Source organism: Amaranthus tricolor, chromosome 7 (genome assembly GCF_026212465.1).
Source record: "Amaranthus tricolor cultivar Red isolate AtriRed21 chromosome 7, ASM2621246v1, whole genome shotgun sequence".
Classification (NCBI taxonomy): domain Eukaryota; kingdom Viridiplantae; phylum Streptophyta; class Magnoliopsida; order Caryophyllales; family Amaranthaceae; genus Amaranthus; species Amaranthus tricolor.
Genome location: NC_080053.1, coordinates 28,093,957 through 28,119,874, shown reverse-complemented (window position 1 = coordinate 28,119,874; position 25,918 = coordinate 28,093,957). Strand labels below are relative to the sequence as shown.

The 25,918-nt window shown below is 34.8% G+C and overlaps 3 protein-coding genes across 3 annotated transcripts; 2 read left to right on the top strand and 1 right to left on the bottom strand.

Moving 5' to 3' along the window:
* The first annotated feature begins 348 nt into the window (after positions 1-348).
* Positions 349-7,391, top strand: LOC130818187 (ATP-dependent RNA helicase-like protein DB10). Its single transcript, XM_057684252.1, has 9 exons — positions 349-608; positions 1,296-1,622; positions 2,822-2,944; positions 3,274-3,342; positions 3,816-4,085; positions 4,502-4,852; positions 4,998-5,275; positions 5,898-6,203; positions 6,695-7,391. Exons 2-9 carry the CDS (start codon positions 1,305-1,307, stop codon positions 7,017-7,019), a joined length of 2,040 nt encoding a protein of 679 aa, XP_057540235.1. The 5' UTR covers positions 349-608; positions 1,296-1,304; the 3' UTR covers positions 7,020-7,391.
* Positions 7,392-8,671: 1,280 nt separating this feature from the next.
* LOC130818186 (NAC domain containing protein 50-like) lies at positions 8,672-14,420 on the top strand. Its single transcript, XM_057684251.1, has 4 exons — positions 8,672-9,389; positions 10,419-10,696; positions 12,598-12,765; positions 13,399-14,420. The coding sequence occupies exons 1-4, from the start codon at positions 9,110-9,112 to the stop codon at positions 13,936-13,938; spliced, it is 1,266 nt and encodes a 421-aa protein (XP_057540234.1). The 5' UTR covers positions 8,672-9,109; the 3' UTR covers positions 13,939-14,420.
* Positions 14,421-14,749: 329 nt separating this feature from the next.
* Positions 14,750-24,923, bottom strand: LOC130818185 (glucose-6-phosphate 1-dehydrogenase 6, cytoplasmic-like). The gene is made up of 16 exons (XM_057684250.1): positions 24,578-24,923; positions 23,015-23,201; positions 22,813-22,898; positions 22,340-22,406; positions 22,070-22,253; positions 21,273-21,430; positions 21,129-21,197; positions 19,247-19,305; positions 18,991-19,027; positions 18,519-18,590; positions 17,537-17,684; positions 16,994-17,089; positions 16,603-16,673; positions 15,592-15,707; positions 15,420-15,465; positions 14,750-15,319 (listed from the first exon to the last, which is right to left on the bottom strand). The coding sequence occupies exons 2-16, from the start codon at positions 23,192-23,194 to the stop codon at positions 15,152-15,154; spliced, it is 1,557 nt and encodes a 518-aa protein (XP_057540233.1). The 5' UTR covers positions 23,195-23,201; positions 24,578-24,923; the 3' UTR covers positions 14,750-15,151.
* Between the last annotated feature and the right edge of the window lie 995 nt (positions 24,924-25,918).

The following is a 25,918-nucleotide window of genomic DNA, read 5'->3' as shown; positions in this document are numbered from 1 at the left end:
GAGTATTTTAAAAATTGTGGATTTTTTTGATAATAATTGAAGAGAAAATGTGTTAAAGAAGTTAAAAGAGACTTAACATTTATAGATGAGATATGTTGGATTATTATAAACTAGTGACAAAGAGAAATTGACTAGTTAGCTTCTTGAAGGGTTATTGGCAATAAAATGAAAATAAAAATTGGATTATTAAAAGAAATTCAAAAATTGAGATTATTGACAAATATTGGGAAATAGATGAGATTATTAAAAAATATTTTTTAAAAGGTTTATTAACAACAAACTAAAAACAAAGATTAAATTATTAAAAAAATTTTAAAAATTTGTTATTCACAGTGATTTTTCCAAATTTTTTTTAATTACTAATTAGAAGTTTTGTTTTAATCCCAAAATGTTAGGGTAGTACTAGTATGCTTGCGCCCCCACAACCAGTGATCCATGAAAAGCTACAACAAACATCATTAATGTCTGCTTTTCTCATATTTCTCCATTAATTTGTGAAGCGTGTTAGAGAGAGAAGCCGCAGAGAAAAAGGTGGTTCGTCTCAACTACTAAAGGCGTGCGTCACCACTTCTTTGCCCTTTCCCTCTCCGCACCCGACAAATCTTCAGGTTTTTCTCTCTTACTCTTCTTGGATCTCTTTCCATTTTTAGATCTGACTATTTTATTGTTGTTAAATTCCGCCATTATCAAAACCCTAATCGAATATCAAGCTTTTTTTCGCTTTTCATATTTTACTTAGCAGTCTTTTTGTATGGTTGATAAGGAATTTCGTGAATTTGTTTAGATCTGTAAGATAGTTTTGTCTAAGATGATTTCATTATTGCAAATGTCTTGTTATCTTGCTATTTTAGTTTCGTCGATTAACATAAAGAAAATATTTTGCGATTAGGGTTCCAAGTTCCAGCGTTCTTGCTTCCCCCAACTTATATGCTTAGTTTTTTGTTCTTACTTAACCTAGTATAAAATTTCGACTTCTACATTTTCCCCAATTACATTTATAATGCGAAAATTTTCCTCTCGGTTGTAAGGTTTCTAATTTTCATTGAATTTAAATTTTTTTATTTTATTTTGGGGTGTGTAAGGGAACTCCACTTTCGTTTTCAAGCTGGGATAAAAAGGAGGGTGAGCTTAGGTTTACTCATCAAAACCCAGTCACATCTCATGATCGTGAACCAAAATACCAACCCTAATCTTTTGGGATTAACTTTGTCATTGTTGTTGGTGGGGGTGGGTGAGGGATGCCGTGTAGTTATCATGAATTATAGCGGGTACTGATAATGGGGTGGTTTTTCCAGGTAATACTAATGGCTGCAACAGCAACAGCAACAGCTTCAGCTACACCAGGCCCACGATATGCCCCTGAAGATCCATCTTTGCCTAAACCGTGGAGAGGTTTGGTGGATGGAAAAACTGGGTATTTGTACTTTTGGAACCCAGAAACTAATGTAACACAGTACGAGAGGCCTGGTTCATCTTCACATTCACATGCTAGATCCATATCATCAAGGCCTTCTTCTGGTTACGTAAGCTCTTGTGCTCAACTACAGCAGTCTTCTAATACTCATAAGGATAGTGATGATGATAAATATAGGAGAGGTAGCAATGGAAACAGGAGTCAACAGGTATAACTCTCTTTCATGATTGTAGTCTTCTTCACATTTTAAAGAAGTGGTCTTGTGGGTATCGGTTAAAATATCAAATTGTGATGGAAAGGTGAAGAGTGAAGACAGTTATGTTACAATTCTACAAGTTATGTTATTAATTTTTATTTTTTATATCTCTAAGAACAAGTAGGTTGAGGAAATATGTGCATGAGATGAAGAGAAAAAAAATCATTTTGTGGGTGAGATAAAAAGAGATGTGAGCATGTGACACCATTGCGAATTATAAAAAGTGAAGCAAAAAAGGACTTGGTGTAGTTAGTAATTATTTTTCTCTACCTCTACTAAGAGATCCCATGTTTTGGTTGGTAATTACTGTGTTTAATGGACACATCTAAAATTATGTGGTCTTGTCTATGAGATACCTGATTCTCTATCGAATTCTTGGGCGGTGCAATATGGATATCCATGAATTTCCATATCCATTTGCTACACTAGAATTCCTAGATCTCCTTTATAACATTATTAGGTGTGTGGGTTGGAGATTTTGGGGAGAATTGTGGTTAGAATTGTGAGTTAGCTTTCTTGTTAGAAGTATTAATTCCTCCTTTTCAGTTTTCCTTTTGTGTCCCAAATTCTTTCAGTTTTTCTAATGGAGGCAAATGTTCTTTTGGATTATAACAAACCATAGCAAAATTGCTCATTGAATCATGTGCACTTATGTTGCCAAAGTTCAATCTTAAACAGCCTGTGTGATTACTTTTTCTTAAGATTGTTGTATTATCATTTTACTAAAACGTTCATTGAAGTTTTTTATAAGAGAATTGCTACAAACTCTTTTATTCTAATTTGAGAACAATATGTTCTGAACAAACAAGGATATAATTCTATTGAAAATAAATGACATTGTCAATTTTTTTTTGTAGATCTTTAATTAATAACTGTTTCTCTTTTCTTTCTGATTAGAAGTTGGAATTGCTACAAACTCTTTTATTCTAATTTGTAGTTCTTTAATTTTTTTTTTAGATCTTTAATTAATAACAAAGATATAAATTGAAATTGGAATCCAGTGGACAGCGTAATTTGCTGTTATCTTTCAATTGGAATAGTCCTTTTAGTGACTTTAATCTCCAGAGGAAATGATGGTGTATATTAACTGTTCTTTGTACGAGTTTGAGATATCTTGTCTTTTAATAAAGTTTATTTGAATGCATTAATAGAGTGCCAGGTCTGGAAACGCTCCAAGTGAAGCTGTGGGATCCACTCGAGAGACTGGACCTGTTGATGCTGGTTGTATTTTATCGCCAGAAGCTTATCGTCGTCGGCATGAGATATCTGTTTCTGTGAGTTTTAAAAAACTAAAGTTAAATATAACTTGCATAAACTTTTAAATTTGCAAAAATCCTTAACTTTGACTGTATATCAAAGATCCATTCAAATTATGAAATCAGTGTGCAAGAAATTTAGTGTCTTAATATTTTTTATTTTTATGAAGTTAGTGGACATTATCCACTATTATTTAACATGAAAGAAATTGAATAAACTTATGGAAGATACTATGCTTCTTCGGGTGCTGAAATTGTATTGTTTTTGTTGGCATGTGGCTCACCTCGTTCCCTATTTTGTATTGGTGTAATTAATTTCTCAGTTTAGTTTACTTCTCTGTCTTTAGGGAAGTAGTGTGCCTCCACCATTCACAACTTTCGAAGCTAGTGGTTTCCCTTCTGAAATACTGAAAGAGGTAATAAAGTTGCTTCTTTTGAAGTATGTTTTTATCTCATTGTTGATTTGTCCCAGTAAGTGTGCTGACTATTTTTTGCTTTAGTTCTGCAAATGCTGGAGTTCAGACTCGAGTTAATTATTTTGCATCCTTTTTGTCGCAGATGCGATATTTGCTCCAGGGAGGAGCTAATGTCGTACGCTGTGGTGCCCTCTGTTGGAGGGTTTATTATTGGAGTGATCTTTTGCGCTGGACCTTTCTTGAGAGGGGCTTCTCGAATCATCCAAGATCGTGTATGTGCTGTCGGTGATGATTCAGTCTGCCACTTGGTCCTGTGAAAAAGAAGAAGCCACCTCCTGCTTTGGCTTGCATCTTGCTTGCTTGTGCTACCATTATAGGAGGATGGTGCTTCTTTGTGCATAACTGATACGCTCAAAATCACCTTTGAAACTTTAAGGCACTTAAAAAGTTATTTTGGATTCCTGCCATAACAGGCACAACAGGCTGGCTTTTCCGCTCCTACGCCTATTCAGGCGCAATCATGGCCTATTGCAATGCAAGGTCGAGATATTGTGGCCATTGCTAAGACAGGTTCTGGAAAGACCTTGGGCTACTTGCTTCCGGGTTTTATGCATCTCAAGAGGTGCAAAAACATTTCACGAATGGGTCCAACTGTATTGGTATTGTCACCAACAAGGGAATTAGCAACACAAATTCAAGATGAGGCTGTGAAATTCGGGCGGTCCTCTAGAATATCTTGCACGGTACTATTGTGCTCTCTATTCATGATCAATATTCTTTTTATGATAAAGTTTCATTATATTTGAATTTGAAAGTATTTTTTTGAGTTTATCCATGGGAACATTCTCCTTTGTTCTTTTTGGATTTTTGATCCTTGTCTCCCATGTTAGAGTTTAAAATCATGTAATTTATTGTCTTTTTCTTCTATAAATGTAAAGTGTCATGATTTTGAGTTGGAAATGTGAGTATAATTTTTGACTTTTAAGGAGAGTTCTGTTTTGTTGATTTGACCACTCTATCAAGTCATCGGATTTATGGACTGTTGACATTAATCTTTAGCAGATATATATTTTCTGCGTTTTTCCTTTGAGCTGCTTTTTGTGTGCTTTTTATTTTTTGGGTCTTCCGTATTAAAATTCATGTGTGCAACTTACTGCAGTGTTTGTATGGAGGAGCGCCCAAAGGACCACAGTTGAAGGAGTTGGATAGAGGAGCAGATATTGTGGTAGCCACCCCTGGTCGTTTGAATGATATACTAGAATCAAGGAGAGTGAGCTTGCATCAGGTCTCCTACTTGGTGCTTGACGAGGCAGATCGTATGCTTGACATGGGTTTTGAGCCACAAATTAGGAAAATTGTGAAGGAGGTACCTACTCGCCGTCAGACTCTGATGTACACTGCAACCTGGCCTAAGGAGGTGCGGAAGATTGCAGCAGATTTACTGTCAAATCCTGTCCAGGTTAATATTGGTAATTCAGATGTACTTGTTGCTAACAAGGCTATCACGCAGGTAACTTCCAATCTTTTTTATGTTGAGTAGTATATTTAATATTTTAATAGTTTGCCTGGGATTGAAGAAAAACAGTTTCATGTACTGTAAATTTAATATCCTCAATGACATGTGGTGGTACTAAGCTCCACCTTTTCTGTTGCAGTATGTGGAGGTGTTGCCCTATAATGAAAAGCAAAGACGATTGGAGCAGATATTGAGATCTCAGGAGCCAGGATCAAGGATCATCATCTTTTGTGCAACTAAAAAGATGTGTGATCAGCTTGCTCGCAACTTGTCACGTCAATTCGGAGCAACTGCAATTCATGGTGACAAATCCCAGGGTGAACGAGACCATGTACTAAACCAGTTTCGAACTGGAAAATCTCCGGTGCTGGTTGCGACAGATGTTGCTGCCCGTGGTCTTGATGTAAAAGACGTTAGGTGAGTGAATGGTTCTGATAGTACATTCATTTTCTTGTATTCAGTTTATTTGTTATTTTATAAATATTTTATAACCATTTTATGAAAAGAGGGGTTTTTCATTTATAATTGGAAGGACAAATTCGATTGTAAATTTATATGATATCAAATTAAAATCATTCAAATGAACCAATATCTGTAACATTCCGAAGTGTATTCATTTTTTTTGGCTTACATGTCTTTAGTTTCGTTTGCTATTCATCTCAAATATGCTTTGGTTGTTGGTGCATTCCAGTAATTTGCAACTTTTATAAATCAACTAAGTAAGCATGAAGAACCATAAAGGTTGTTAATGATGGTCTGGCTTTTTGATCCAAAATTTATTCATACAAGTGGTTAGTTTTCCTTTTTGTAGGATATCCTAGCTGCATCTGAACAAACTCCCAAAGCACGAAAAATATGGCTCTACCCTAGCCTTGACCCTTGATAGACCTAACTATTTATTATGGATTTTTCATCACTTCTTGTTTTGTATGATTGGTTGTTATGAAATAGCTATGTGCTATATGTTTTGTGTTTGTCCTGAGTGTTTCAGAAAAAAAAAAAATTATTGAAAGGATGAGTTCAATATGGTTGCTTGCAGGGTGGTAGTCAATTATGACTTTCCTACAGGAATTGAAGACTATGTTCACAGGATTGGGAGAACCGGAAGAGCAGGTGCAACTGGAGAGGCGTATACATTTTTAAATGATCAGGATGGTAAATACGCTTCTGATCTTGTGAAGATTTTGGAAGGGTCAAATCAAAAAGTTCCACAGGAGGTCCGTGATATGGCTCTTCGAGGTGGGGGTATGGGCAAGATTAGACGTCCATGGGGTCCTAGTCCTGGTGTTCGTGATGGAGGCCGTTCAAGTTACGGTGGCAGAGATGGGGGAAGGGGTCGTGAGAGGTATATTTACATTCAATTCTTTAATTGGAAATTATATTTTAATATTGTTTGGGCTTGTCAACTTGGTTTGGGTTATTGCTTCCTGTGAATTCCTGTTAGCTTTCCTATGTCGTACTCAAAAAAGCAAACATTAACAAAAAAATCTCGTTTACCGCTTACATTGTTGATTTGCTTCCTCCCTCTCCCCCTCGACTAACAAGAAGACATTTTACTTGCAACGCGTACTCGCATCTTTTCACAAAATGATGGGTTCATGTCGAAATTGGAAAAAATCCCGAGGAAGTACTGAGAGTACCTAATTAGACCTTTGGTTGGTTCTCCTTGACCTTGGGGAGTGAGGAGTTGGGATGGGAGGTTATTGATCTAGAGTTGTTGTTTTTACATCTGGAACCAGTGTTAGGTTATTGGTTCACTGCTTTATTGAGTTTGCTAATTTATGCTAGAGATTATATTATGGAATCATTTACTAATGACATTTGGTTGTTGAGCAGATATGATCGGGGTTACAATGATAGTTATAATGGTGATACTCATGGAAAGTATGAGCGAGGGTACCAATCGAAGAGTTTTGGGGGTGATGGATATAGAGGTGGCAGTCGAAGTCCAAGCCCTAGTGGTCCGAGGGCTATGAGTGGCAATCAAGCTAGAGATCAGAGCTGGAATCGCGGGAGGAGTAGAAGCCGCAGTCGCAGCCCTGATAGGGGACAACCTGGGCGAAGTTTTCACCAAATGATGATGGAAAGGACTCGTTCTTCCCCCCCAAAAAACCAGCAAAAATTTTCAGCTGCTGAGTATGATAATGGCCATTCTAAATAGGAAAAATCAACATCTGCAAATACTGATAAAAAAGACGAAGAGGAGGGTGCAATTCCTGCTGATTGCTGATGAACATATGAAGATTTTTGCAGAGTTGATTTGGTATTTTTCTTACTACATTTTTTGGGTAGGATAATGGTAGTGCCATGAATATGATGTATGCAATAGACCATATCTTACCATGGTGTCGTTCTAAGTTATCGGCACGCCGGTTATCGGCATCACCTATGGCTATGGTACCGTACATGTATGACTCATTCAAACTTGTGTATCTAGTATTGGATATTCTAATATTAACTTAAGTGTCACTTGTACCATTTTAGTTTTTGGACATCCACAATGTGCCAATATACTTGATGCTTTATAGTAAAAGGTGCTTGGTCTAACATATAGTTGGTGAATGTGGCATTCCTTGAACAGACAGAAGTACATACTAGTCATTAGACACTAGGACTAGATAGTGATTTCTCAATGACTAGTCAAAGACCAAAAATTGAACACAACATAAGCAAAAAATTTTTAATCAATCATTATGATTTGTAGATTATTATAAAAAGACGATAAATACCAATAAAGTTATCAAAATAAAAAAAGATAAATTAAAATTCTAAAAGCCATAGCCTATCAAATTCATCCGCATAAGGGTAATTTGTTAATATTACAAATAATTGTTATTTACCTAGACTATCTCCAATACAAGTAAAGGCCAGTCATTTACTACAAAAACATAGAACTACAACTACAACATATGAGTAATTCAGTCAAGAAAGCAATGTAACTACAATCTACAATCAGGTGTAGGCTTGTCAAAAATATCAAGTTGTATTGCGTTAGTGTTTGGGTTGTATAGGTTGGTCATAAACTCATTGACCCAAACCTAACATGTTTACAATTTGTAGGGTATAAAAATCAAAATTAACGATTTAAGCTTTTCTCTACGCTTTTTGCAACAAACTACATATTTCAATAACTACTATCGTCACTACTTTTACTAAATAATATTAATTTATGTTACATTTAATTAGACAATAAAATATTTAACAACTACAATTATTCACAACTAAAACTACTTAAGCAACTAACATTGAACTATATAGTTATCATTCGTCGAGGAGATTCCATAATTGTAAATTGTAGATACAAACAATTAACATCCCGTGTATAATTTTTATAAAATATATTATATCATTTTCATGATAATGAAACTTTTTTATCATAAAAAAAGAATTTGTTCAAATTTTTTCATTAACACGTGATACATATTTTCTACATTTTCCTTTTTAGACTATCTTATGAGTTTATTGCTAATTGTTATCTTTTCTTTTAAATTTTTATTATTATCTACACATTTAATTTATTTATTATTTCATATATAAAAATATATATTTTTCTCACTTCATAAAAAATTCATTTTTCCTTATATCTTAGATTGCTCACAAATTATACTTATACCACAAAGTTATGAAACAAAGAATATATTATTTGTTTAGAAAACAAAAAAACACACACAAACAAAGAGAAAGAAATGATAAAAAGAAAGACAAAGAAAACGACAATACCCAAAGAAGAGATTTATAACACATTTCAACCAAATGAAAAAATCACAATAAATCCATCATTCATAATCATTCCATTCATTCAATCATTTATACTTTTATCATATTTTTCCTTTTTTAATTCGTTTAATAAAAAACTTAATATATTTATATTTTATTTTTTAAATTTTCATTTATCCACTTAACCTAATCATATCAAATATTGTATTATGATATAATTAAAATGAGTGAAAATTAGTGATTAGAAGAAACTCAAAGGTTTTGTTTGTTGTTTGAATTAACTTCAATGGCACGCCTCTTTGAGCTTTTCTTAAGCCTTACTCAATCTCTCCCCCTCTCTTTCTTCTTCTCCACCCTTCCTTCTTCTTCATCCTTCCTTCTTCTCCTTCCTTTTTCATTCTAATTTACCCATACCCATATCCATAATCCATATCCATACCCATACCCGAATCCGTATCCATTTTCACTACCCAATTTCATTCACAATCCGCCAAAATTCTGCTCCTTTCACTATTCGACACTACCCCTTCATCGATGGGTACTGAACCACCGCCACCACCGCCACCGCCGCCTTTGCCGCAGTTTTCTTCAAGACTTCTACTTCCGCCGCCGCCGCCGCCGCCGCAGTCTCCTCCAAGACTTCTATCACCTCCGCCCGAGACAGTTACTTCCCTTGCTCCTGGGTTTAGATTCCATCCTACTGATCAAGAACTTGTGGGTTACTACCTTAAACGCAAAATTTGTAGCAAACCTATTCGTTTTGATGCTATTTCTGAGACTGATATTTATAAGTCTGAGCCTTGGGACTTACCAGGTTCTTAATTCTCTTTACTCTTTCTGGGTTTTCCTTTTAATTTAGTTGAGTTTATTGTTTATTTTGTTAAGTTTAAGGTTTTGAGATTTACATGCACGTTTTAATTTTTTGTTAAATTGAATTGGGTGGCAGACTGTAATTGAGAAATGTGGTGGAACTTTTAATATTGGTTAATTTTTTGTTTTAATTGTTGTTTTTAATTGACAAGTTGTCATGTTTTGATGAGTTGTGGGGTGTGATTGGGTCAATTAATATTGGGGTTTGATTAAAATTTTCTTGTTTGATGTTATAGTGTTTGACAAAATAGCTTTTAGGACAATTTTAGCTTTTTTAAGGTATAAATAAATGCTCGAGTGGTTAATTTACAAGTTGCTCCACCGGCTAAGTACATTCAGTTTATAGCCAAGCTCCCCCATGCTCTCAATGGGCTTGGATTATAGAGTTTGGAATATGTTTAGTTTATTATTTATGGTTATATTAATGTTTAGGAGAATTATATGCGCATTTTAATTTTTTGTTGAATTGAATTGGGTGGCGACTGTAATTGCGAAATGTGGTGGCATTTATTATAATATTGGTTTAAAGGTTTCTTTTTTTGATTGATTTTAATTGACAAGTTGGGATCTTTTAATGAGTTGTGGGTGTGATTGGGTCAACTAATATTGGGGTTTGTTTAAAGATTTTGTTGTTTGATGGTATACTCTCATTGGGCTTGGATTATGGATGTTGGAATTGGTACCTTAAATTTGTTTGTTGGGGGGATTTTGCTAGAGAAGCTTCCCAGTTTTATGATCTTTCAGTATCCTTCCAACCCTTTTGATGTGCATTTGAATGGTTGTATAATTTCAAAAGTAGTGTCGAAGAATTGTGATTAGAGTACTTGTTTGTCGCACTGAGATTTGCTACATTTAACCTTCTCATATGCGCGATGTAGCAATCTGTAGAACTATTTATTCAGGTTGTACTTGCTATGAAGGTGCAGTTTAATTAGATCTGATTTGTTCTTTTTTATTTGTATTATAATTACAGCTTTGTCGAAGCTGAAGAGCCGAGACAATGAGTGGTATTTTTTTGGTGTACAAGATAGAAAGTATGTTAATGGTTCTAGAGTAAATCGGGCGACAGGAAAAGGCTACTGGAAAGCCACAGGAAATGACCGCCCGATCATACACAACTTTCGTACAGTTGGTATGAAGAAGACTCTTGTTTTTTACAGCGGGCGGGCACCATGTGGGAAACGAACTAATTGGGTTATGCATGAATATAGATTAACAGACGAAGAGCTTGCCAAAGATGGCGTTGTATTGGTAAGGTTTCTTGAACTAAATATATTACGCCTACGTTCTCTTATTTGCAGTGGCAGATTTAGAAAATTTGTTATGTGGGGTCAAATAACATTTGTTAAAAAATAATTACGGTCATTCTGAATCTTTCATTCGTAGAATTGCCAAATTTATCAAATTTAAGTGGGGTCAAATAAACCCATTGTTCACTATGGCTCTGACATTGCTTATTTGCTTTCTTAATGGATGTCATCGGATTGTAGAGCTTTTTTCTTAGCGATAAATGGCGATGGCTGTGGCACATATGTTTGGTGGTTCTTACACTTACCCTTAGTGGAACATGTATTAGATGCCTTCGTATTATTAGTATTGTAGCTTTTTGATTCTCTGATTAAATGCTAGATGGGAATTAGTTTGAAGTTCTTTCACATTTTACCATCTCTATCCTTCACAAATTATAATTCTTGTAGTATTTTCCTTTTCTGGTTCAGATGCTATGCTTACGGCGACATCTCCAGTTTTAGAAAATCTTTTGTTGGATTTCTTTAGAAATCAAGGTGCTGAGATGTTTGTGTTTAAATCTATTATTGCATGAGTGGGGCTAGTTTTGAAGGGTCCGAATTGATGATTCTGTTGGTTTTCGTTGTTGCATCTCTTTATCTAATCTTTATGATGCGAAATCTTTGTAAAATATTAACACTTGGTCATTTATGCAAAAATTGAAAGTTTAAAATTGTTGAAAAGCAATTGTTTGAACTGAATTTTGTGGTAAAGTAAATATCTTAATCAATTGCGTATTGAAGGCCAAATAGAGTGCCCTCATTTCGTTCATGTATCATGTATTGGAGTGGACTTATGGAGAAACTATGTGCCATGATGCCCTCTAATAGTTGATGGAATTGGAATTTGTGGTGTGGAGTTTTGTCGATTTCTAAGTTTCTATTGTACAGTATTTAAGAGTACTTCCAGTTCCTGGTGGTGAGGCAATACTTAACTGTGCCTTAGACTTTGTATGCTCAAAAGTAACGGGATGTGCGAAGTTCAAGGGTTTACCTATTTCTTGTATTTGTTCTTGAATCTGGGTGTTTCTCATTTTTCTTTGAGCTTATGTTACTATGGTTAGTTGGTTATGTTTTTGATGACTCTGACATGATTAAACATGTAAAAAGAAAAAAAAAAGGTAAGACAGAGGGATGAGTAACAGAAAAGTATGTGATACATCTATATGTTCACAAATATGTTCGAGATGTAAATTTCAACAAAAACAAACAAATACGTCAATCTGTAATGTGTGTATATGTATTTGTAACATGAAAAACTCTTGTAGAAAGTCTTACATTTTAAAAACATGTTCTATTATGCAATCTCCATCACACCTAGGTCTGTGCTAATTTTAGGTATCCGTTCCTTGTATGCCACTGAGACTTGTACTTTGCGTCCATGTCTTGAGTAACACAGTGTACTGTGTACTTGAGGAACATACTGGTCTCACAATCAAACAGGATAAATATTGATTGGTTAGTGTGAGTTTTTGCATGTAATGCTGCATTTGTATGTATCTACTTTTCCTATTATGTTTTTTGGTGTGGAGTTATGTTTCTTGATTTTGAAGTTTAATCAAAATAGGAATTATTTTGTTATTTTGTTTATGAACTAAATGATATGCATATTACATATTTTTCTTTGCATTGAAGTATGAATATTGTTGATTATGTTTCATATAACTGACCTTAATCTTTTGGGATCAAGGCTTTTGACATTGTTGGTAATGGGGAGTAAGATACTTTAAGTGTTATTTCAATGTATTTAATGACTTCGAAAGAGAGAATGTCTACTGTTCCGTACTTCCGTTTGCTTAGGAGGACAAAAATTGTCAGTTCAGTATTCTTAGCTCTGTTTGTGACTGCTTGATTTTGGATGGACAGGATGCATATTTATTGTGCAAGATTTTGAAGAAAAGCGGTCCAGGATTTAAGCCCGGGGAGCAATATGGACCCTTTGTGGAGGAGGAATGGGAGAAGGATGGGTCTACTCTTGTTCCAGGATTAGAGGTTGATGATGAGGCTGCAGCTAATGACGATGCACGTGTGGAGGTGGGTTCAATACTAGGTTGATTATGTGGTTTTTGTATGCATACATTTGCCCCCCTAATTCTGCCTAGCCCCAGGCGGGAGTCGCTTAGTCGTATTGGTTGATGTTTTGTTGTTTGATCCTGTCTAATTATGACCATTAAACACGAGGTAACATTTTTTAAACAATTAATCACGAAATATTAACAATTGTGACTGAGTTCATTCTTATGGGGGCGTTTGGCAATCGATGGTTAGCCGTTGGCTATTGTCTTTTTTTGTTGACTTGTTTGACCAGCGGAAAATATTGGCTGTTTTTGTTGGCTTTAAAGCTAGCTCAAACAGCCAGTTGTTATATGGAGATGTTTGGTAAATTTAGGTATTGGATGTTGGTTGTTTATTAGAGAAAAAGTGAGTCAACAAGCTAAAAGCCAAAAAAAAAGTTAACTGGAGTAGCTTTTTTATTTTGGCTTAAAAGGCAGCATTTTAGTTGGCTTAAAAGTCATTTACCAAACACTTTTTTGACTGTTTAACCAACCAACAAGCCAAAAGCCAACCAAAAAAGCCAATGCTACCAAATACATAGTGTTTCTGCATTTTAGGTCCTATTTTTTTCCTGTTACTAATATTTTTAAATTCTTTTCTTCAATGTTCCAGGATTCTATACATTTGATGAATAATTCTGAATCTGCCGCTGTAACGAGCTGTGGTTTTTCGACAGAGGTTCAAGAGATTCCGCCTCTTTGCAAAATAGAAAGGGCAGAAGATGGCCCGTTAGCTTGCACAATTGATCTAGAACCATTGTCACTTGGCCCAAATAAACGTTTTAAGCCGAGTGAGCCTGAAACATGTCATTCCAATATTCTCGATAACTCTAACTTAGTAACAGAGAGACGCTGCTCATCATCAAGTGGTACGACTAAGTTGTCATCTGGACTTTTGGAATTCCCGTTACTCGAGTTAGTTGAGCCGCGAAAAGAGCGGCCCTGCCCTCTAGCAAATGTAATCGATATTAATGTCCCTCCAAGCTGTTTGAAACTCTTTGAAGATCTACGTAATGAAATTTATCGGACTTCAATCGAGAAAGAGTCTTTGAAGATTGAAGTGATGAGTGCGAGGACCATGATCAACATTCTTCAGACGAAAATCGATCATCTGACCAAGGAAAATGAGGATTTGAAGAAGAGCAACATGTAGGAAGGCTAGGTTTTGTAGTGGGGTATTTTTCTTGTTTTATGCACAGTCCTGAATGTAATATCAACCCGAGTGGCCGCCTAATTGTTCGAGATTGCTATGTATAACATTGCTTAATTGACTCGATCTAGTTTTAGTTAAAGACTTTTAGTTTTTGTACTCCAATTTGTGCGAGATTTTCTTCCCGGCTAGATTATTGGGTTTTTTTTCGTCGAAGTAGCTTTTTTTTTTTTGTGAAGTTTCAAATCTTTAGCTTTTGAAATTTTTTTATATTGGTTATGTGGGGGACTCTCTTTGTACTCCTAAAGTTCAAGACCATCTGGGTGTCAAACACAAAGAATAATGATTGGTGAGATCTCTCCTCTACTTGCATTAATAGTTGGTCCATGAATTATGTGTATAAAGTAATATTTTTCTGTTTTATTATTCTTGCTTCTATCTATTTAATAATTATGTGATGAAGGTAAGATTTACTGCTCCAAAAAAGGTAAGATTTAAGATTGATTGAAAAAAGTGATCCTTGCAAGATCAAAACAACATATGAGTTGCTCAATTTTGATATTAATACTTCAGATTTGTGTGGTATTTGTGATTCTGCTCATGAATTAATTGATTATTTGTTCTTTGAATGCCATTTATCATGAAGAATATATATCTATGATAAAGAATATTTTTATGTTTATCATAAAGAATATGTTGCTTAATATCAATTAAATTAAACAAATATTTGTTGACTCTTTGTAGATTTGTCTTTAACCTTTAGAATTTTAATGTGCGACACATATCATTGAGATTAACGACTTAATATATAGTATAGATGCAAAAAGCTAAAACACATTTATATGTAGTAAATCACCTGCAAGTACTTAATTATTATATCTCCTTTCGATGTGATTTTTCTATCACGGACATCTTTAGGTATATATTGAACAAAAAAACTAAAATTAAAACAAACACTTCTTTAAAGATCGAGTATTCGCCTTGCAAATATCCTCCAAACATTCTTTCAGTCCGAGAATTTCCTAAATTTTGCATCCGAGTCTAATTCATCTTACAAAACCAAATCTAATACACAACAAAACAGTGGAAATAGCAAGTCCATCAAGAAATTTTATGACCAGCAGAGTTTCATACCCAACCCCGATCTTTTGGGATTAAGGCTCTGACATTATTGTTGTATAACCATCTTTTTGTATTGCAAATTGGTTGCACAATCCTATAAAGTAGGAGGAATCCAGATATAACCATGAGTTTGAATATAGCCAGCGTTTTCAAGTAGGGTATCTGCCTCGGTTGGGCCTCGAGTTCCAGGCTTATATGGAATGGACTTCAGCTGTCCGTCATCAATTCTGTGCAGAAGAGGAGTGAAAATCTCCCAGGCAGCCTGAGAAAAGAAACAGCATTCGGTTGAGATGATTATGATGCAAATACCAAATATTTGTGGAATATCAAGGAACATTAATGAAAATTCACGCAATTGTTACCTTAAGCTCGTCTCTTCGAACGAAATGCTGTTGATCACCTCTAATTCTGCGGACAAGTTAAGAAGATAATCATTAATTTAGTGGGTAAGTTTGTATTCTACTCTAAAGGGTAATATGGATTGATCAAAGAACACACAAGAAGTGCTATATTAGACAACTTCATGTTCCTTACGTGTCCAGAATCAAACGTTCGTAGGCCTCTGGAATAACAACTCCCTGATAACGCTGCCTATATGACAAATCTAGTTCACTTTGTACAGTTGACATTTCCAGCCCCGGCTGTTTCACCTGTTAAAGGAAATAAACATTGTTACTCGGCTCGAAAAACAGCTTTCAGCCAAGTAGCTTACTGCTGTTAGATTTGTGCACACAACATACATTTAAAAAAGGAACTTTAGAAGCTTCAAATCTAGGGTCACATATCCATCAAGACCTAAGATGCCCTAAAGTATCCGATGGAATCAGAAGATATTTATTTACCCCAAGCTATAATGGTATGTGAGTGACTTGTGTATATGGCATATTGATATAGTATCATGGATTCCGTACCTCATTGGGCTGTATGAGGATGACTTTCAAGGGTAGTGGACAGATGCAGACATGAAAGTTATACCAATGGTGGGTAGTGGGTAGGTGGTAGTGCATTTGATTGCGATCCCACCCCATATCCACATGTCTAAGATCCAAATAACATCAAGTTTCTCGCATTTACACGGAACATTCATGAAGTTTTTTGCAAATTGCTTTACAGAAATTATGTATGAGACTACTAGACAATGTACTATGAGGCATATGAGAGAGCGAATTGCCGTTGATCATGCCACATCCATTCAATGTTCAAGCACAACTCTTATGTCTATATCCTAATATTGGTTATTATAGAAATTGAAATATTCACTAAAAAGGGGAAGAAAGTAGTGAAGTACATATATGGGCTAATGGTGGGAGGATGATAATATTTTTGAGTGAATTAGAGACAGATTCACAACTCATAAACAGTAGTAGCTACCTTGTTGGACTAGTGGCAACAAAAACTAACCTCCAACCTCTAGATCCTAGGTTTAAACACTGCTACTAGCAACAACCCATAAACAGTATACATGAGTGATGGCTTCAATTTGGTAAGGCCCAACTATATTACTAACAAGAATATACATGACAGAAGTCAGTGAAATTCACATACCGTAAGTTTCATATAGATTGCCTCTGAAGGTTGTAGCCGCATCACAAATTCATTTCTTCCTTGTTTTTTACCTAAAAAGAAACAAAACTATTATTTAGAGATATCATAAGAGAAACCCGAATAGAGATTCCTAAACATTTCTAATGAAAGAAGACCACAAGAGAACTCTTAACATCTTGCTACAATGATCACTACCATACACATCAGACCAGGGTAAAACTTAATATAGGCACGACAAACGCTAAACTATTACATTGATTTCCAAAGTGGTTTAGCAACCATGATGGCATCCAACATTTTTTACTATGCCCTCTCCATTTATGCAAGAAAGTACTTTCACATGAAAAAGAAAAGATTTAATAATAATACAACTGCCAAAAAGACGCCATACATTTGAATATATCACCAGGGACATCCTTGAATTGAATACGGATTTCTGCTTTTCTTGAATTCAATGCCTTCCCTGCCTTAAGTATAAACGGAACACCTGCCATACGAAGTGTTGTTAGAGAAGAGAGATATAAATGAGCTTTTGACCAGAATTCTCACATCAGGTTACAATATATTTGATAAGGTCCACACGTACATTTTATTATCCCAAAGTCATCCAGTGGCTTCCACCAAGGGTGGGGTTTGACGTGGTCGGATGTACGCAACCTTACCCTTGCTAGTGATGACACAAACAAGGAGGTTGTTTCCGATTGAGCCTTGGTAGCAAACATCATGTGAAACTTCACATAAATAAGAAGTGCACATAACTTAATGAACCATTTTACTATAGTCTGTTATAATCTGAAACCAAAGAACTATAAATCTTTGGCCCATGAAATACGGGAAAAATATTTGATAAGGTCCAATGGAGCAAAAATTCCATGAGGTCAACACCAAAAACTGTTAAACTTCAAAAAAAAAGTGGATAAAAACTAAGTCACACCTTCCCATCTTTCATTGTGTATCCGCAAAATCACAGTAGCAAAAGTTGGTGTGTTAGAGGTGTTTGGAACAGTTGGATCATCTCTGTAGCCCTCATATTGCCCAAGAACGACATCTTCATCCTTAATTCGATCAACTGCTTGAAGAACCTTTAAAACAACCATATACAATTAACCACAGGAAAAGTTGAATACAGAAAAAAGAGACTAACTAGCAAGCTAATCAACAGTAACATTCACATCCATAATCAGAGAGTTCTTACCTCCACAATATTAAAAAATAAACAATACTAAGTGGTCATCATAGATAGAATCGATAGAATAGGAGAACTAGCTCATAAGAAATGCAAAATTTAGTGTCATTCTGATGACTCCCATCAGCTGTCAAAAAGAACAGATTAAGGAAACTGTGTTCACCATGCCAACAAAGTGCTGTAGATATGAGTGATACAAAAAATACGTTAATTTAGAAACACTGTTAACCATACCAGTACTCCTGTCCTTGATATCTTTTGTGGCTATGTTATCAACTTATGGAGTACAGATTCATTTGTTTGTGCCTTAACAGTTAATATGGAGTATTTCAGATGACTATTATTTCGTATTATTGAAGTATTTTTTGTAAAAAAAGATAGAATGGGAAACATAATAAGGTGGGATCCAGCAAGATTTATTTCGATGTGTAATTCAAACAGCAACCTTTTGTAACTTTTATTATTACCTAATTGAAGACATTAATGATCAAAGGCATAAAATGAAGATAACATCTTTGTTGAAGGAGGTAGTATTACTTTATTGGTACTTTTAACTTCTTTGATAAAAAAGGTGGTGATGTTTTATCTGAAATTTATGATATCACATTGGTATGGAAAGCAACAGATCACATGTAAAAAAAAAGCTGACTAAGAAAGAACAAATCAAGCCTGGAGGAAGTAGGGGGGGAACAAACACATAAAGACAGGTCACGTCAAAGAAAATATTCACCTTCACTTTCTCATCTCGAATGTGTTCTGGTTTAAGTGACACTGGCTTCTCCATGGCAACTAAACAAAGAACCTGAAAGATATATAATCAATGTATATCACCAGAAATCAATACAAATTGCTGGATACTTGGGCAAGGATACCAAATTACCAACCTTACTGCTAGAAATTATCAAGAAAAATACATGGAGAAGAGAAAACAAAAATAAACTAAAAAAAACCTATCATACGAAAAGTATGATTTCTTAGGACATAACCTAGTTTTCCCTACCTTATAGCCAAATGAATAAAAAAAAATAATAGTATCTGAGGTTAATAAATGCAAGAGAAAATATTATGGAAGAGTACATTTTCAGGATCGTTCGAATTGCAAACTTAATGATGTCTACTATCTTATAAGTACAACGAGAATCTGGGGATCAAGAAGGAAACCGAAAACATATGTAATAGAAATGCAAGAATTATAATATTACCTGCAAGAGATGATTTTGAATAATGTCACGAATTATTCTGCAAAAAGTATAAAATCTGAAATTCAGTGACTGATAGGAAATAGTGATGAACTAATGATGAGGAATCAGGATACAAATAGCATTGAGTCATTAAGAAAGAAGAACCAAACTCAAAAATTTATACAAATGGGGTACAGAAAATATTGTTGCAAATAGCAGAGTTGTTACATGTTCTTAAGAAATATTCTGTAACAAAAACAAAAATGTGATAACATACCCATACTGATCGAAGTATCCACCACGGCCCTCTGTTCCGAAATCCTCTCTAAAGACAATCTACAAGAACGATGCACAAATTAGACAAGCAGGTTTATTAAGAAACAAAGACTATGCTGCTCGGAGTCAAATATGGACTTGAGAGTCTTAACTCTTAACATGAACATATCATGTTTAATAAATAAACAATATTAGGATATAGACACAAGGAAAAGTCAATAAAAGAGGGTACACATTTTTTTTTGAACGTTTCAGTGGTATTCATGTGTTTTAAGAAATAACAAATCATTTGAAAAACAGTGCAAAATAGAAAATCGTCTTCTCAATGTGAAGGATTTTGTTTGTTTGCACTTAACTATTCATTTCCTTGTATGGCAAGGACCTCTTAATCTCTTATGTTTATGAATGTATATGCTCCACTTTCTATATTGGATAAAAATCTAAATTCTAACTAATGCTTGCCTCAATTTATCATATTCACTCTCTAAGTCTCTACTATCATTAAATATCTTCTCTCCAGTAACTACAATAATATCTGCTCTCCACTAACTACCGACTACGATGAAATATTGTAATGACCCAATGGTACAATGGGCAACAAGACTATATAGTAGGATGGTTCAAGAACACACAGAATACTAAAATGAACTTGAAAAGCAAGCAAGACTGCAATAGTCATAATAAATTCTCCTTCAGAGTCCAGACTAAAGTAGTACAATACAGAGTTGCATACTACTACAGGGGCATACTGAATATTCATTGTTGCATTTTTGCACAAAATTGAGTGTTCTTAGTATAATAGTATACATTCTCTCTCCTTACCATTATCTTATTTTTCCTCATCGCATTTCTCATTTGCCTGTCTTTGTTACTGAGTAGGGAAGATTGGAAAAATCACAACATTTCAACCACTACAGAAACTAGCAAGAAAGCCCAAAGCTGTACGTTGCACCTGGTACCAAAGCAACCGGAATAATGGCAATAGAGGCAGTGACACGGAGGGTTGAGGTCATGGAGGAGCAATTCACTAACATTGGGGCAGTACCGGCAGCCTTGAATACTCGAACAGATGCACTCTTGAAAGAAACCATGGCTAAAACTCAGATCCACCTCTAAGAGAAAATCGACAAGATTCGGGATCAAAGTGTAATGGAACGGATTTGAGGTCATTACAAGGTTATATGACTTTGTCCCACATCGGTTGTATGGGCAACTAATATGGAGTTTATAGAGTAAATGGGCTCTCTCACCTACTAGGCTAGTCTTTTGGGTGAGTTCTCTTGTTTATTCTATAACAATGGTATCAAAGCCGACTCGGAGTGGTGGCCTGGGTTAAGCCAACCGTGACTAACGAGGATGTTAAAACTTATGGGGGTTCGAATATAATGGAATGGATTTGAGGCCATTACAAGGTTATGGAACTTTGTCCCACATCGGTTGTATGGACAACTGATGTGGGGGAGTAAATGGGCTCTCTCACCTATTAGGATAGTCTTTTGTATGCATTCTCTTATTTATTTTGGAATTTACACAAAGCCACAAAGTCATCAAATATAGAAGCATCGATGGCAGAAATAAGGAATGATTTTGAAACAAAGCATGGAAGAAATGTGATACCTAACATTTTGACCACTTGATTTTCCTCTTAAGATGCAAATCACTAAAAAATTTCCTATAACTTCATATATTTTTTTCCATTTTCTTTTGAGTTTTGGAAGCTTATACTGAACAAAGTGTTAGCTGAAGCCTGAAAACACCAAAAGACCATTTTGTGTCCTTGTTGTGAAGTTTTCTGTATATGGAATCAATTGACTCAAAGATGACTCCAACCATCAAAATATAGAACAAAAATAGTTTCCTGAATTTAAGATCAAGAAGGTTACCTGTACATTAGCAATGTTATCCCGATTCCAAAGGGGAAGAAAAAAGCGATTAGCAAACCGCATCACCAGCTGTGGATTAACATGATATCAGTATTCGCTAGAATAAAAGTCGAAACGTTATTAGAGTACTTCATGAAATATTACCAAATTCTGCACCAGCTCTTTCCCCAAATAATGATCAATACGATAAATTTGTGACTCATCAAACAACTCTCCAATCTGTGAACTCAGCTGCTCTGCCGATTCCAGGTCTCTCCCAAAAGGCTTCTCAACAACAATCCGTGTCCATCCACCATTTTTTGCTACAATATAATATTTGTAAAGTGATAAAAAAATTAGCACAACTAAGAAATTTGACAATCATCAAGAACACGATGTTGAATTCAAATTGAATTGCAAATACCATAATTTTTGTATTTTCTTCATCAAGAAAGGTAATACATGGAAAAAAGATATTGCATTGCATATAAAATACAGACTCCTTATTGACACATTATTTAAAATAAATATGCTCTTAATAACTGCAGAAGTTACCATATATCTTTCTGAAAGTATTCATGCTTCCAGCAATCACAAGTCACAAGCACCATGAAAGTAAAAATCGTGAATGTCATCGTGATTGAGGCAGACGCTGTTACAACTAGTTTTGAGGAGTAATGGACATCGCAATGTGAATTGATGACTAGGAAAAAAATCCATTTTATCATAGTAGCTCACCGTTTTTGGAATATATAATTGAAATAGTCTACATAGACCTATTAGAACTTATATAAGTTTTTAGAATAACAGCTTATAATAGTTGTTACTCTTTGATTTAAAGACACTGGTTACATAACGAGGTTTTGCAGTTTAATAAGCTCAAATCCGTGATAAAGCGGCAGTTATGTAACAGAACAGCCTCATTTTTATTCCACGCCATGAACAGAGTTCAATGAACATACATTTATCCATACAGCAGAGACTTATCATTCTGCAAACAGATGGATATACTGAAGGAGGGAGAGCAAGATAAAAGAGTCTTCTAGATACTCCTTGACTGTTCTGCTCACACTCATACTTGGTTATATCTCCATCCAACAACTGAAAGCCCTCCTCTGTATCATAAGAGCCACTGACATATTTTATCTGGAACATTGAGGTAAAACCAAGTATAAACCTCTTTCCTACGGTCTGGAAACTAGAAACAAAAAAAGTAAAGAATAGGTATCAACCAAGCGCAAAAATGCAGAAACATCATCAGACAACTCTGGTGTTGCATTCTTGGAGGGAACCAGATATCTGCATTCATGAACAAAGCCTTATTCAACAACGAATACCAGAACTGTTCACAAAAATTTCAATATACCAAGGAGATCTAAGAGGTGCATGAAGAAGAATTCTACTAATTACGTAGGATGCAAAAAAAAATGCACTGCAGCTTGTAACAGATAAAATCAAGGTACATAGAATTTAACTAAAGGAACAAATGAAATAATGAAACAACTTGATGAGAATCAAAAGTGATTGAATTAATTTACCTTGAAGCTTGCAATAGGAACTACTAGAAAACTAAACAAAAAAGTTTCAGACATAGAACTCCACTAGAAAAAAAAAAAAAAAAAAAAAAAAAAAAAAAAAAAAAAAGAGCAAATCCAGTCTTAAGCCACATTTAGAAGACATAAAGCAAGAGATGTAGATATCTCACCCATGAATCCGATTTTTCAATTCATCATCTGTCATCTTTGACCTAGCATAACCAAAGATATGGACCTCACTTGGAGGAAGAAATCCCTTCACAAACAATCAGGAATTTGGGTTAGGTCAAAAATGACTTTCTCATATAAATAGTCAAGCAGACACATCATGGTAGAACAAGGACTATGTGAAGCAAATAGATGAAATCCAACCTGGCGATAGAGGTTGAACAGAGCAGGAAAAGTCTTTTTCTTGGCGAGATCCCCTGAAGCACCAAGGACAATTATAGAAAGAGACCCACATTCCAATGAACCCTCAGAATCTCCTCTGTCGACAAAAGAGTCATTTCTGATACTGGATCTTTTCTCCATATGCCACACACCTGAAGCCATCTTTTAACTGGACAAACCAAAAAAAAAAATCAGTCCTGGCACTTGCGAGCGGTCACTCAAGTGACACCATGGCAAAATTTTCAGCAAATCCAGTTATTACATCAGGCAACAAGGTCAATAGATACAAAACTCCATAGATTGTTCAAGAGCTAGGCTATAAGACTAAGGTGCATTTTGATCCTAAGTAATGAAGTACCAACATAATCTCATGGTGTTGCGTGCACTTTCCTAAAATAAGCACTCTTCAATCCTAGTCCCATAGTTAGTTTGAAAGATTACTTGAAATTAGCTGCTCAATCACCCAAATAACTGCAGCATCCCAATATGAAATGCAAGAAGCTTTTTTTACAAAAATAGAATCAAAGGACTTGGAGGAAGGGACTGGGAATTTATGAAAAGGAAGTTCCAAGTCCTTGTTTATTTACAAGGGGAACAGGGAAAGTACTTAAATTTGATCAAAGTCCCCAAGAAAAATATACAAAGATACTAGGAAGTCTCAACTGAAAGTCTAACATAACAATTAAGGAAACAGTCTCATCTCGATTAAAAGTCTCACAATTCTCATTTACATGTGCCAAACACCCCCCTAGAGCTGTTCAAATTGCATCCCACACACTCAAAACCAAACATGACCCGACTCGACTCCCATGGCTCATGGGTAATTTTAGATATATGCAAGGTGCAGGGACCAAATTAAGGCTCAAAAATTAGTTGTTACTTTTGCTAATTTGATGATTGGTTTTAGGCCATAGATTTGGAAAAAAAAATACAACATAAACGGGTCTAAAAATTATTATAATTTTGGTTCCCCAGCCTACTCCCAAGATAAAACTTCAAATATCAATTGACATATTGTATATATATACACAGAAAAAATATAAAATGACCCAATCCAATAAATCATACCCAAAATCTAACAGAACACCAGAATAATGACAACCATCAATATCATGCATGTCATAGTACAAAAATGTGGTAACTGTCACCGTTGCGGTAACAGACACGATGATGTCACAATGAAGATGATGTTGTTGCTGTACCGCCTAAACCATGATACATCGATAAATTTGAAAATATTTACAAAACGGTCGGGCCTTGTTTTTACACTATGATGCATGTTAAGTTGAGAGGATCAACATTCAAGAAGAATAATCATCAACAAGCATGTCAGCCAAAACCAATCCCATCAATCATCATGCAGTAATTGCAGGAAATGATTATCAACATAACAAATATGAAAAAATGCAGCAGTAGCAGCATCAGGTACACAAAGCATTCTCACAAATTAACCATAAATAGAAAATTTAGTGCAATAAACTCAAAATTTAATAAAATAACGAAAACTACAATAAAAAAATTAGTTAGAAAAAGGGGAAAACTCACCGGAGTAGAAGAAGATTGTGGGATGATTGGAGTAACAAGTAACAACAACGTGGGTTTATGGGTGGATCTAATGCTTGTATTGTATATATGTATAGGGTTATCGAACTCCTATGATATGCGGATCCATACATAATTAAAAAAATGATAATCAATGATTTCAAATGTTGATCATGCCTCATGGTTGAGTCGTGTGGTGGGTCGTGACACCATCTAAAGGTCTTGTTCTTGCCTCTCTCAAGATTTTTGTTTACCCGATTTCCACATCAAAATGAATGTAAAAATCAATAAAGAAAAAAAGTTTAAATTTAAATCGATCCAAAATATCAGTTTCGAAAGTGACCCGAATGAATATCTCTATCCCTCTATATGTATATTTAAAGTTAGTTTGGTTGACATCTAATTAAATTAAAATGAGAATTTAGAATTAAAATTATTAATTTGACTTGTGTAGGTAAATGGTGGTAGTTGCATTTGGTGATTTGGTTTTCTAACTTGTTAGACCAATTAAAAGTATTAATTTTTATTTTTATTGGTTGTTAAAATCAACGGGAAATATTAATATTTTATAAATATGTTCGGTAAACAGCAGATACTAATTGTTGGTTGCTATTTACAAAACGATCTTTAATTACATTGATATGAAGTACTATATTAATCAATAAACATTTGCTCTATATTCCAACAAATACTTATTTCACTTTACCATTAATTAAATAGAGTAAATCAATTTTTTTACTTTGTTTATTGAATTTATTTGATGTTAATTGATTGATTTTTATACACTTATCTTATTAAAGAAAATACTTTTTTCGTATCCCAATCAAAACCATTTGCATTGACCACAATCCGAATATACTTGAATTTTGTTTTATTGAAAAACCATCAATAATTCCTCAAAAGGTAGTACCATTCATAAGCCACATCACCGTATCACGATTAATTTTTGAGCTCATCATGACTGAAATATAATATGTATTTAATATAAAATCATTTGTATTGACCACAAAATTCATTTTACGCGACATCGTTTTTGGAGTAGAGTACCTTTTCTACATATACAAATAACAGCATGAAAGTAGGATTACTTGTATGTTGCAGCCTAACTATTACACAGGAGTCTAAACCACACTTCTTACAAACCTTGAGTATCTCCATCAAGCAAAGAGCTACCAAATGAGACTCCGATCTGTCCGTTTGAATTTGCAACATTATATCCAAAAGCTCTCATTTCGATTTGTGTAATACAGCAAATTCGAAGATATAGGACTATAGGAGAGCAAGTGACGAGACCATCAAAGAGGCTCCATTCCGAAAAACATGTATGTGATCAAAAGAAGGGGT